Here is a 13,841-nt window from a genome sequence, read left to right on the forward strand (position 1 = left end):
CCAAACGTGACTTATCGGAGGCGTACCATCAGTTGCCGTTGGATGCTTCTTCCAAGGAATTTCTCGTCATCAACACTCCTTGTGGGTTGTATCAGTACCAGCGGTTACCATTTGGCGCCGCTAGTGCGCCGGCCATTTTTCAGCGGTTTTTGGAACAGCTCACGGCTTCCGTTCCCGGCTGCATAAACTATCTGGATGGCATTGTTGTCACGGGGGCCTCCACTGAGGAGCACCTTCACAATTTGCGTTCACTGTTTCGGGTTTTGCATTCGGCTGGGTTGAGGTGCAATCTGGACAAGTCACAGTTCTTCCAAACCTCTATTGTGTATCTTGGTTTCCACTTGTCCCGTGACGGTATACGTCCTCTATGTCAGCACGATGCGGCCATTAACGCTCTAACCCGGCCGTCTACGGTCAAAGAACTTCAGGCGTTTCTAGGCAAGATTGCTTATTATCACAAATTCATTCCATCCGTGGCGGCGGTAGCTCATCCTCTGCATCAGCTGTTACGCAAAAACGTCCCTTTCTGTTGGTCTGACGAGTGTGAGCAGGCTTTTGTCCGCCTGAAGGCTCATTTGCAGTCGGCGCCTTGTCTTGCCACATTCCGTCCGGATCTGCACTTGGTTCTGGCGACTGACGCGTCACAGTATGGCCTAGGGGTTGTTCTCGCCCATCGGTATGAGGATGGGTCGGAACAACCCATCGCCTATGCTTCCAAGACCCTCAACGATGCGCAACGGCGTTACTCTCAAATCGAAAAGGAGGCGCTCGCTATTATTTATGCTCTAAAAAAGTTCAGCGTTTTTTTGTATGGTTCTAAGTTTCACCTCATCACCGACCACAAGCCGCTGGTCTCTCTGTTCAGCCCATCGGCGTCGCTTCCGGATAAGGCAGCTCACCGCCTGCAACGTTGTGCCTTATACTTGTCTCGTTTTCACTATGAGATTCACTATCGCCCCACGGCCCAGCACACTAACGCTGACACATTGTCGCGATTGCCGATGGGCCCCGACCCGGTTTTTGATCGTGATGAACTGCTCTGTTTCCACATTGATGAGGAAGAACATCATGCGGTCGAGGGTTTTTCACTTACAGGTTCGCAGGTCGCGTTGGCTACTGCGCGGGACCTGGTCCTGCGTCAGGTGATCGGTTTTGTTCAACGGGGTTGGCCGGACAGGACCAAGGGCCGGGCATCGGATCCCCTTCGCAACTACCATGCCTTGCGCCTTCGTCTGTCTGTTCATAATGGTGTTGTTCTTCTGGCCACGGATGGCGCATCTCCACGGGTCGTGGTGCCAGCCTCTCTTCGCAAAGATGTTCTCAAACTGTTGCATGAAGGCCATTGGGGTATTTCTCGGACTAAGTCCCTGGCCCGCAGGCACGTTTATTGGCCCGGTATTGATTCGGACATCGCCCACATGGTTGCTGGGTGTGGTCAGTGTGCTCAACAACTGGCTGCACCTCGTAGAATGCCCTCTCCGTGGCCTGATCCGGCGCAGCCATGGGAACGGGTGCACGCTGACTTTGCCGGCCCCTTCCTCGGTACTTATTGGCTACTGTTGATTGACACCATCTCGAAGTTTCCGTTTGTTGTTCGATGTCCGTAGCCCACCACTGCGGCGACGACGCTGGCTTTGTCCAAAATCTTTGCGCTAGAAGGTCTTCCATCCACGATCGTCACGGACAATGGCCCTCAATTCTCTTCACAGGCCTTCCGTGATTTTTGTACTGGACAAGGGATTCATCATGTTACGGCACCGCCCTTCCATCCGCAATCGAATGGGGAGGTCGAGCGCCTTGTCCGCACTTTCAAAAGCCAGATGAAAAAATTCCTTAGTGATGTATCCACAGATGACGCTCTGCTGCAATTTCTGAGTTCTTATCGCTTCACGCCTCTGGGTGATCGCAGCCCTGCTGAACTCTTGCATGGCCGCCAACCGCGCACTCTACTGCACCTGCTTCACCCTGTCAGGCCTTGTGCTGTGTCCCCTAGTGCGGGAAAATACTCAGTGGGCACCGACGTGTGGGCACGAGGGTATGGATCTCGCCCTAAATGGATTCCAGGGTTGGTCAAGGCTCTTCGCGGCCACCGGCTTTATGAAATACGTACGGACGACGGCATGGTTGTTCACCATTACGACCAGATGCGCCCACGAGTGGTGGCCACGCCGGTGCCACCACCCCTTCCTTCGCCTCCACCAGCCCGAGAAGCCAGTCCTGTCACTGCTGCCGATCTACCGTACGTGTTGATGCAGCCGACGTCGCTACCACTCCCGAGTACGCCGGAACCGGCCCCAGTCGCGACGCCGCCTTCTCCAGGACCCACCTCGCTGGAGCACACCCCCAGGTCCACGGCACCTATGAATGCTCCGGAGTTTTCAGCCATCATCTCGTCCAGGAGGCACGTTCCACGCACGAGCTTCCGTCCTGGACATTTTTGACCATACTCTCGTGTCTCTGCGCGGGATCTTCTCGGGACCTCACAAGAGGCCATGGATGTCTCCGCACTGTCCATGTCTCCCAGGAAGTGAGTGTTTTTTTTTTTTTCAAGGGGGGAAAAGTGTTGTGACAGTGCCACGACATTTAACAGTGCCACCACGACAGTACGCGCAAACGGCGATAGAGGCGCTCCGCAACTCGGCTGAGCGCGGGAGCGCCAGCTAGCTACGAACGGCGCTGGCCGCATGTCACGGCACGGGAGTCGAATAAGAGATACTGAGTTGTTATCATGTAATGAGCTACTGTTTCTAAGTGAGTGTGTTTGAATATCCACGCAATTATTGGTGATTAAAGGTTATAATACTTTCATACTTTGCTAATCGTCATTATGAAAATTGCCTTCTAGACACTGTAACCAGTTTCAGTGTGGATATCCTCAAAGGCAGGCCTATTTGTTTCCATCATATCTAATATATTTCCATAATGGAATAATTTCATTCCATATCAAATCACCCAATAAAAAATAAATTTAACACCCACCTCCTTAGATTTTCATGACATTTGGCTCAAATGGTTCTAATACCATCCTCACAACACCTACAAATTTTTTTTGCTGTATATCTTATAAGTTTTTTGTTTATAAATTTTTAAAGTTTTTATGTTTTGCGTTTTCCGAACCTTTGGAAATGGTAAATTTAATTTGTATTCAAAACTTTAAAACTGCTTATCTTAAAAACTCTTTTAGATAACATCATGAATTTTTGCAGCAAGTTTATTTATTATACATATTTGAAGATAAAAATGATACTATTAAAATATATTAATATTTTCTATGAAAAAATAATATATATATGTATTTTTTTTCTTTATTTAACGGATGTTTTGTTTTATAAGAATTGCAATATCTAGAGTCTCAGAGCTGATAGAATGCTCAAATTTGTTTTAATTTACTCTTAAACATATAGGCTACTTGATAAAACAAAAATAATGATGGCTTTTTAACATGTTTATTAATTATAGTAGATTACATTAGAATTATGTACAAAGATAGTGTTCTTACAACACTTCAAACTATCCGTGCTACGTATTTTTCAGAGAAGGCATTTAATACTATTTTGCAGTATCTATCTTAATGCCTTATTATTACTGAAGTGAATAATTGGATGAATGAAAGTTTCCTCTAATGATGACAGTATGACTGGGGAACAAATGCAGTAGCAATTTGAGGTTTTCTCTATAGTTTCCAGTTACAACTGGAAGATGAGATTGGTAGTCAAAAGAGAACTCAATTACAAGTTTATGCCCAGCCTTGCAGTCTTTCTCACATGATCTAGCATGCAGCTTCAATTTTTCTCTCTGTGGATTTGAATTTCTTGTCCACTGCAATAAACGCAACAGTAAATACACCACCTCCGTTTCCCAGTAGCCTATCCAGTTGATATGTACATATGATTTATTCAAAAAATCTCACTGGTGTCGATTTCAGGTTTTAGCCAGCCTTCTGTACAAAGTATTGTGTACGCACCATTACTTTAGAGTGCCCCAAACCCTGGAATTTTGTTGTGAATGCTGTGGCAGCTAATTACTAGTATTTTAATAGTCTCATCTGTTGGGGGGGGGGGGGGCATTACTTTGGATCTTACACTAATATCCTGTGGTCTCCTACAGCTCTCATTATCTGGGTGGGATGGAGAATCCCCTAACAAAAAAATAAAAATAAAAAAAGCACCACTGAATGATTTAGGAGGACAGTACAGTTTTCAGACATATGGCTCCAATCTAAGATGTGACATATCGCTCCCGTACCAACTGTCAAAACAAGATGAAACTACTTATGGTATGAACAGATGCTTTTAAGCATTCTTCATCCCTGCAGTCCATATCCGAACAGAATAGAAGGAGCAGTATAATGGAAAGAACCTTTTTCTATGTCCTACACTGTGGTTTGCTCAGAATGGATGGAGATGTGGATGTAAAAATCTTTCCCCATCCTAACTGATCAAACTGAATTACTCATTGCATAACAAATGGTATAAAATTTGCACTCCGTCTTCAGGCCACAAGCGGCCCATTGGGACCACCCGACCGCCGTATCATCCTCAGTTGAGGATGCGGATAGGAGGGGCGTGTGGTCAGCACACCACTCTCCCGGTCGTTATGATGGTTTTCTTTGACCGGAGCTGCTACTATTCGGTCGAGTAGCTCCTCAATTGGCATCACGAGGCTGAGTGCACCCCGAAAAATGGCAACAGCGCATGGTGGCTGGATGGTCACCCATCCAAGTGCCGACCACGCCCGACAGCGCTTAACTTCGGTGATCTCATGGGAACCGGTGTATCCACTGCGGCAAGGCCGTTGCCTCAATGGTATAAAATTGATGTCAAAAAATTCAAAACCTTATATATCCATTATGCAATGAATAACGACTACTCTACCATTTATATCTAGTTGAGAACCAAACTGTAGCATCTTCATTCAGGTGATTGCATCATTTAGATAAAAAACTGCATTAAAATTGTTGTCATGTGATGAAATTTTATGCACACTGCTGGCCATTGATACTGAAACACTAGGAAGGATAGATAATGAAATTCTAGTTATCACATGTAAACAGTGTAGTACAAAGATTACACGATTTAAATTTGTATGTGATATGGGGGTATAAACTGTGCAAAATTTAGAACACAGAGCTGTCACCTCTGGCAGCAATAATGGCTGTAACCTGGCTGGACAATGAGCTCATCTGAGCTTAAGAAACACTGTCCTGGACCAAGACTTCAACTCAAGTCCTTTGCCTTTCATGGCCAGTGAAGTGTTCTACCAAAGTACAGCTCACAACCTGTCCTCACAGATTTGCTGCCACCAATAGCAAATAAGTTTGGAAGGTAGGAGACAGGGTATTGACAGAAGTAAAGCTGTGAGGATGGGCCATGAGTTGTGCTTGGGTAGCTCAGTTGGTAGACCACTAGCCCACTGAAGGTAAAGGTCCCAAACTCAAGTCTCGGTCTGGCAACAGTTTTAAACTGCAAGGATGTTCCATATCAGTGTGCACTCTGCTGAAGAGTGAAAAATTCCTTCTGAGCTTGGATAGCACATACAGGTACATCATAGTGACTGGTGACTGGCAGCCTGCCAGTCTCTCAGAATGCCATGACTACATGTTTCTCAATGGGTGACAGATCTGGATAATGTCCTGACCAGGGTAACAGCCTAACACTGTTGTATCAGGCACCATGCGCCTATGTGTTATCTTGTTGAAGAGTAATATCAGTGAGATGTCAAAGACAGGGCACTGACACTAGCCTTAACACATCACAATATAACAAATTCTGTCCACATTACCAGCTGTGTGAACCAAAGGTGATGTGTTGTGTAGCAACCCATACCATTAAACCAGGTGCTGGCCCAGATGATTGTGACAAATGCAATCGAGCAATGTTCCTTCTCCTTGGAGCTTCCACATACAGATATGTCCATTGTGCTACTGTACACAGAACCAACACTTGTCTAAAACGACAACATGATGGTAATCCTACGTCCAGAGTTCTAGTTGTGTGTCCCATTATCTGCTCACCTTCATCAGATGTCTTGTTCAGAGAAGCCCCAACAATGATCACCGTGTTGACAGCTCATGGACTCCAGACATCATCACAGTGTCTTTGTCAATACTTGTCGCCTTACAAAGAATCCCATTTCCTGATCCCAGGCATAGGTGATAGGCTTTGCGATACTGAATGGCTGAGCAAATGCGTCTTTCCTTTCAGGTGGAAGTCCTGAAGGGCCATTGAGATCCTACATGGCATTGAGTATGCTCTTCATCCCCCCCCCCTCCCTCCCCTCTCCCTGAACCCATGAATATGTTATTTGCATGACAATGGTGGCGGGATTTCAACCAATGCAAGCACCAATATCATGTAACAATAACTTGCAGTCTCCATAGGCCATGATCCCTCACTGCCAAATGCCAAGAGACACTGTTGGATGTTTCTACTTCTTACACAGGGCACAACATTATCTTCTCACAAATAAATGTGATTCCTGATTGAGAAACCTAGTGCTCAATCTTTCCTAGCATACATAACGTAGATTCCATTATACCTACCTGTTTTGTGCAGTTGCACTAAAACGTTACCCTCTTTCATACAGTAGACATCATGACAATTTGATATTTGTGCAAGCCACCTTCATTGTCTTTCACTTTCAATGGCCACCAGTAAATTTAAAATCTAAACCTTTCTCAGCTAGAAACATGAAGTTAAATGCAGGAATTTTTCGGGGCTTCAAATATGATCATAATTAAATTATGAATATTCTGAATAGCCATTAAATCTACCACATAAATGCCACTGTTCTCTCATGAAAATACAAAGAAGAAAATTACACTGTTACTGCTTTTGATTCAAAGTTATGGGCTGCTACAAGCAAATGTGAGCTCATTTTATGTATGAGGGAGTGCAGAAAAGTAATGTTTTATTCTGTTCTCAATATCGGTTGAGGTATTAAATGGTTAGCACCTATCTCAGTCAACTTCCTGCTTCGATGACACAAGTGGCAACACTCTGCTGCTAGAGACCTCCGAACTGTAGCATGTAACATGGCAGTGTGTAGCATAACTATGTTGGTGTTTTAGAAACAGTGTGCTAGAGGCAAGTTTCTAACCATAGAAAAGATGCCTCCAATTGAAATCTATAGAAGAATGAAAGCTATGTATGGAGATGAAGCTAGGTCCCACAGGAGCACTGCAACATCTGAAACAATCCGAAGTATTGGGTTCACTGTCTCTATCATCCTCGAATCCCAACTTGGCCTCATCCTATTTTAAGATGTTTCCCAAAGTATAAAGAACAACTTCGAGGACTTCACTTTGGCAGGGAAGAAATAGTGCAAGCAAAGGTGATGATGTGGCTCCATCAACAAAGTCAAACATGCTACTGTGGCGGTATCAACCAATCGAACTCTCATTGGAAGACACGTGTGCGTCACCAGGGTGACTAAGTTGAGAAATAAATATGTAGACATGAAGATTAGAGATGTAGACTGTTAATAAAGTTTGCTTCATTTTAAGAGTTGTAAGAGTTTACATAAAATATTCGGAGGCATCCATTACTTTTCAGCCCACCCTTGTACTTCCATCTAAAAATTCTTGGAGCTATCTGTGACAGACATTAAACAATTTCTTCAGTAGATTTATAAACAAAAAAACAGGAACAAAAGCACTTGAAGAATTCTGACATTTGCTGGATTGTAAAGAATGGCACAAATATATAAGAATGAATGGAATAAGGAAAACAGATAAATAAGGTAACAAGTTTCTGTCACATATCAAACACATGCCACAGTTCTTTTTCAAAATTCCATTTTACTGACAAGCTATTGCAAAAAAATGTAGACTTGTATGCTGATAGCCATACTGAACAGTGAGGAAAATTTATATAAATGCAATGAAGAGTGTGTTACATAATTTGTCTTGATCATATTCATATTCATCATTCTTGGACCTAATGTCTGAAGTAGACTACCACACCTCAATGAAAAATACTGTTTGGACAAATAAATTATAGATTCCGTGGCAGCACATTTCAAAACTGATCATTGCACTGATTATAGCACTATCTGTAACAGCCTAATCCAACTTTAGTTAACTAGAACATTCCACAGTCAGTATCAACACACAAATGCTAAGACTCAATTAATGAGACTGTTCAGTAATAATCTTAAAAGTTTGAAAAGTGTTTATGAGGCTGAAAGATCAAATGGACGTACTGCAAATTTGGTGGAGCTCTGCTAATTGTTCATTTCACTTGTACCTCTACAACAAAACCATTAGGGTGAATAAACGAGCAGAATAGTACAGACATGACTTCATCCTCATGAGACAGTTCATAAAGAGAATTGGTCAGAGGTATGAATTTACTGCACAATTTGCGAGGAATCGGACTTAACTTCCAATTCCATTTTACAAACTATATGATCCACATGTAACAATACTCACCACTTGATGAATTTCTACGAAGGTTGCTAGCGCTAACATTGTTTGGATGAGGCGGGCTTAGGATTCGACATAACACTCCAATTCTTCTTTGTGCGGGAGAAGATGCGAAAATGCGTGTACTCCTACCCATTTCTTTCAATGTTGGTCCTAATTTACATCTGTTCCAAGTGGCATACCTTAAAATACTCATGTGTCCCTGTAATTCATTTAAGTGTCATTAACATTTCTCAAATGTATCAACTCGGTAAGCTATAAAACAAATCTGAAGCTGATGCCATATAAATTACATACTTTGCAGCAGTACAGAACCAACATTAAATGAGCCTTGAAAAGGTACTTCAGTAATTTTCAACTAACCTTAGTTTGGTGTCGGGATTTTGTTTATGTATCTATGGATATGAAATGACAATTTCACTTATTTAATAGACCTACATTCCTTCGAAATTCAATAATTAATCAGAACATCGCAGCTAATGCTGTCGACCTACATCAGTCGCATATTACAACTACCGGCACTCATTTCATAATGTTGTACAGAAGGGTTAAAGGTCAATTTTGGTTACTCTCGGAAACACTGCGCTGTCACGTTCAAAACTGACAGCTAGACATGAAAAAGATACTTCATCAGGACTTTTTACTTCGAAATAGCCTCGCTCAAAAAACAAACTCGTTTCACCCTTCCGCTTCTTTGTTGCCAGCTTAACATCACGAACTCAATGTCTAAAAGACGCGCTAAATAATGAGGAACGAAATGCAGCAACATTTGCTGCTTGCGAAAACATAACAGGCATTTTATTTCTATTACATAAGTCATATGATTGCGGAGTCTGATATTGTATTTAAACACTTTCTCTGCTACTACAATAAAAAATTTCATTCTGTCTTTCATTTATGTCATTGACGGCAGAGACACTATCTCCTCTATACTACGTAATTTTTGCCACGTGATATTTCTCTTATTCTAATTCTGGCTACTATGTATTTAAAGTTCTCTTCGCCGTTTCTGTCGAAGCATAGACAGCGAACTTACATGTGGATCTTACTTAAAATTGAATGCTGGGAACGTAGTGGTAATTTGCCATCAACTAACAGCAATTTTCTTTTTGAGATTTCATTACTTTATTCCAATTTTCTGACTTCGTGTTCAATAACGCAAAAAAACATTTCGTCAATTAGTCGATGTTTCTGCTCATTTGGGATGCGTGGGTAATCATTGATTAAGCGTTTCAACAGCACTCGCGAATATAGCAAGTGAAAGGTCCCTTTGGTGCAAACTTGCCATATATGTACTGTTGATATGGCGCTACTTATTTTTCCATAATTCAGAAGCTTTAATGGTCAAGATCGATTCATAAATGATGGAACGGAACGCCGAAAACAGTTAGTAGAACCTTTGGTTCTGTCCAGAGACTTACTCCAGGGAGCAATCCTTATTACTTTATTACTAGATCTGTGTCGTTTACCAACCATGACTGGACAGACTGCGTCAAGATTAATTACATATATACATTTAAAAAATATTCACAAAATTAAGACATGTATACTTAATAGAAACAATATTTGTTTGTCCATTCACTTTGGTCACTGTTAAAGAATTCACCAATGGAGTACAATGGGCGTTCTTTCAGATCCTGTGCTTCTCTCCTTCTGAATGTTCCTAGCGGCATGGGTTGCACTTCTTGAGGCAGTGAGTTGAACATCTTTAGGGCAACCACTGGAAAGCTGTCTTGCGTTCCCGTCAGTCGACACCTGGGTATTTCGATGCTCCTCTTGTTACGGGTATTGTGATTGTGTATATCTTGCCTCATGCTGAAGACTCCTTGGTTTTCTTTCACGCTGACGAGACATAGAAACACATACTGGCTGAAGTCTGTCATAATTCCTAACTGCATGAGTATAGGCCTGCAGTGCTCCTGTCTTTTGCTTGATGTGATTATTCTGAGAGCTTTTTTCTGTAGAACTAGCACATCCTTACAACCTGCAGAATGTCCCCATAACATAGGCCATTATTTATGTGGCTATGGAATAGGGCATAATATACTGTTATGAGATATTGGTCACTTAATACACCTTTCAACCTCCTCAGAAGCTCTATTACATGGGAGAGCTTGGAACACACATACGCTCTGTGTTCGTTCATTATTAGTTTCCTGTCTATTATGAAGCCCAACAGTTTGACAGCCTCTATATTCTCATGGCATCCGATGTTGTTAAGGGTGCATATCAGATATTGTGTTTTTTTTTTTTCATTCATTTTCATTTTATTTTTGATGAACCATTCTTTAATGTTTTGGAAGAGTACATCTGTTTCTTGTAGTGATTCTGCAGCAGTTCTTCCTTTGGCAAAAAGGGTGGTGTCATCAGAAATCTGTAACATATTGTTGTTATAACCCATATCATTGACATAAATAAGGAACAGGAGAGGCCCTATGACGGACCCTTGGGGTACTCCATGTCCAGATTTTGTTCTTGTGATGTTGCTCCATGAATTGATACCACTTGTCTCCGGTTTTCCAGATAAGACTGAAAAGTTGCCAGAACAACACCTCCGACACCGTAACACATCAATTTATTGTGCAGTATCTTGTGGGAAATGCAGTCAGAAGTCTTGCTAAGATCACAGAGTGTCAGTGCCACACTTTCTCTGTCTTTGAATCCTTGCCTTATTGTTCTGGTTAAAACCAGTGCTGCCGTAAACGTTGACTTTCTCTTGCGAAAGCCATGCTCTGTGTCCTGGAAGAGCTTATTTACTTTAAAATAATTCTGTAACTGGGGTTTCATTACAGACTCCATAACTTTAGCTAGAATAGGAATGATAGAAATTGGTATGTAGCTGGACACTTCACACAGATCAACCTTTTTGGTAGATTGGTACTGTCCGTGCTAGTTTAAGAAATTTTGGGAAGACACCAGAGGATAAGCATTTGTTAATTGCTATAGATAATGGTTGAGCAGACTCTAGAATAATTTTCTTCAGCATTGTGCAAGATGTACCATAGATATCCTCGCTCTCTGAGCTCTTGTATTACTTAACTATTTTTATGATATCCTTAGGATGCACTTCCTTCCAGTTTTCAAAAGTGCTACTGCTTATGTTTCTCATGTTACTTATGGGGACTAAGCCCGAGTCAGGTATTTCATTAATAGTGTCTTTCACTATCCTAACAAAGTACTGATTGAAGGTGTCAGGGCTACCGGAATTTAAGGCTGAGGTGGGCTTTTTTCTGCACTCGTTTACCAGATTCCAACCTGTCATTGTATCTGTTTTTTGCCTCCTCCACTTGCTTTCTGTAAATTCGTTTGGCTCTTACATAGTTACAATGAAGCAGGTCTCTAGATGGGAGATCTCTATCTGCTTTCATAAGGTCCCTGAAAATTAGCACAATGCATTTTAATTTGTTTAGCTCAGGGGTATACCACATCTTCCCTGTAGTAGGTTTGTCCCTTCCTTTAGCTTTGCCTGTAGGATACTTCTTGTGCATTCCTGGAAATAAATCATCAAATTCAGCTTTTAATGATTGGAACAGACATTCGAATGAGACACTGGCCCCCATTCCTGCAATTTTTTGCTGCCAGTTTACACTTGACAGGGTTATTTTAAGATCATTTAGTCTTTCTTCTTATATGATCCTTTTACTAAATGTGTAACTGGAGTGCCATGAGCTTCGTTGCAGTTGACTCGAGCATTTCAAACTTATTTCTATTACTAATGCACTATGGTCAGCAATCATTGGTTCAACTACACTGATATTATAGTCCCAGATATTGAGGTTAGTGGTAACTGTGTAAAGGCAGGCATCGCCTTTTGTTGGCAGTCGCTTTGCAACAAACAGCCCATAGCTATTTATCAAAGTCATGAAGACTCTCTCTTTAGTGCTTCCACCACCTATTTGTATGTTGAAATCTCCACACAGTGCAATTTTGGACTTAAGACGTGTTAGGTAGGACAAACAGGTTTCCATTTGTGCTATAAAGTTTTAAAAATTACCATCTGGTGAGTGGTACACAGAGACAATAATAAAGTCAATATCTGTAACATTAGTGAAGCTAATTCTAGATCTAGGTCTGTGGAAAAGTTTTTTTAAGTCTATTTCCTTTACACTAAGAGTCTTGCTTGCATATACAGATACACCAACATGAATTTTAGTAGTTCGATACCATGAATTTACCATGTCCAAATATTCAATGGCTCTGTAATAGTCACCTTCTGCTTCATCTAACCAGTGTTCACAGATACATAAAACATCTGGTTCGACTTCTTCTACAAAGAATGATAGTACGTCCACCTTGGTTCTTAAACACTGTATATTAATAACTGCTATAACTATCCCTACTGTTACTTCTGTGCGATATTATGGGGCCTTGGGTTATTATTTCAGGCACTATTTTACTGGGGCACTGGTCGATCTCCGGAATAAAAAACGCCTGACAACAATATTCCTTGATCATAGTGTTGTGTCCATCACCTTCTCGTTCCACCAATCTTGAAGCTGCTGTTCACACCCTTTGTTTCCAGGTTTTCTACATAAAAGTTTCTATATCCTGGAAAGATTTTCTCAAGGAATTTGGTTACATTTTCAGTTGTTGTGCCGTTTTTCACTTTTCCTAAATGAAACCATGCTCTTTTCTCGCCATATAGCATTCCTTGTTCTTCACCAGTGCCTATTATCTGATTTTTTTCTTTCTCTAGTACTTGAATTTCTGACTGATGCTACGGCAGATGCTTGAGGTCTTTCTTCGTCTACACTTTTCTTTAGTGCAGTTGCATACAGCATTTTTGGTTGTGCAGATGCATTCTGCTTCGCTTTGTGTATGTTGTTGTTTTCGTGTTATGAATGATACTTGCTGATCTGTAGATTGAAAAGTTCTTTTCCTACGCTGTACATCACGCCAATTTGTATCTGTATTTGGTGAAGGTTTCTCATCTGAAGGTCTGGCGAAGATGTAGGGACTGGTTTCATTTATACTGGCTCCAATTTTCGAATTGTTCAAAGAAGTATTGCGAACACATCGATCTTCTGTCGCTTCATGGACTGTAAGCTCTTTATTGGTAGGCCTATTTGTTTGTTCCGATTTGTTAAATGCATCTGTCGTTGTTGGAATGTTTTCTTGCCCTGTTTTTGTTTTGTAAGAGGAAATACTGGAAGTATTAACACAGAGATTCTGGTTTACACTGTGGGTTATTGATTTACTGTCGCTTATTTGTTCCAAGTCGCCTATTGTGGTTAAATTTATTTTTCGTTTGCACACTCACTTTGTTTTTCAAGTAATACAGGAGGTTGTGACGAACTTAGATTTGAATTTCGAATAAATGGAGCAGAGCTGTGTGTTACAGGCTCAGTAGTCGACCCTATATTTGCTATTAGACATTTAATGTTGCTATTTTTAGCAATCAGTGTGATATTTTTTC

The 13,841-nt window shown here is 41.5% G+C and overlaps 1 protein-coding gene and 1 pseudogene across 1 annotated transcript in view; both read right to left on the reverse strand.

The window, feature by feature from the left end:
* LOC124804710 (von Willebrand factor A domain-containing protein 8) overlaps nucleotides 1-9,268 on the reverse strand; it is a 256,617-nt gene extending 247,349 nt beyond the window's left edge. Inside the window, exons 1-2 of the mRNA XM_047264969.1 lie at nucleotides 8,789-9,268; nucleotides 8,432-8,627 (exon numbers count right to left, since the gene is read on the reverse strand). Of these exons, the coding sequence (XP_047120925.1) occupies nucleotides 8,432-8,621 (190 nt within the window). The 5' untranslated portion in view covers nucleotides 8,622-8,627; nucleotides 8,789-9,268. The remainder of the gene's footprint in view (nucleotides 1-8,431; nucleotides 8,628-8,788) is intronic.
* LOC124709244 lies at nucleotides 4,683-4,799 on the reverse strand (annotated as a pseudogene).
* Nucleotides 9,269-13,841: the final 4,573 nt, after the last annotated feature.

The sequence above is a fragment of the Schistocerca piceifrons genome, chromosome 7, assembly GCF_021461385.2.
Source record: "Schistocerca piceifrons isolate TAMUIC-IGC-003096 chromosome 7, iqSchPice1.1, whole genome shotgun sequence".
In the NCBI taxonomy this organism is placed as follows: Eukaryota; Metazoa; Arthropoda; class Insecta; order Orthoptera; family Acrididae; genus Schistocerca; species Schistocerca piceifrons.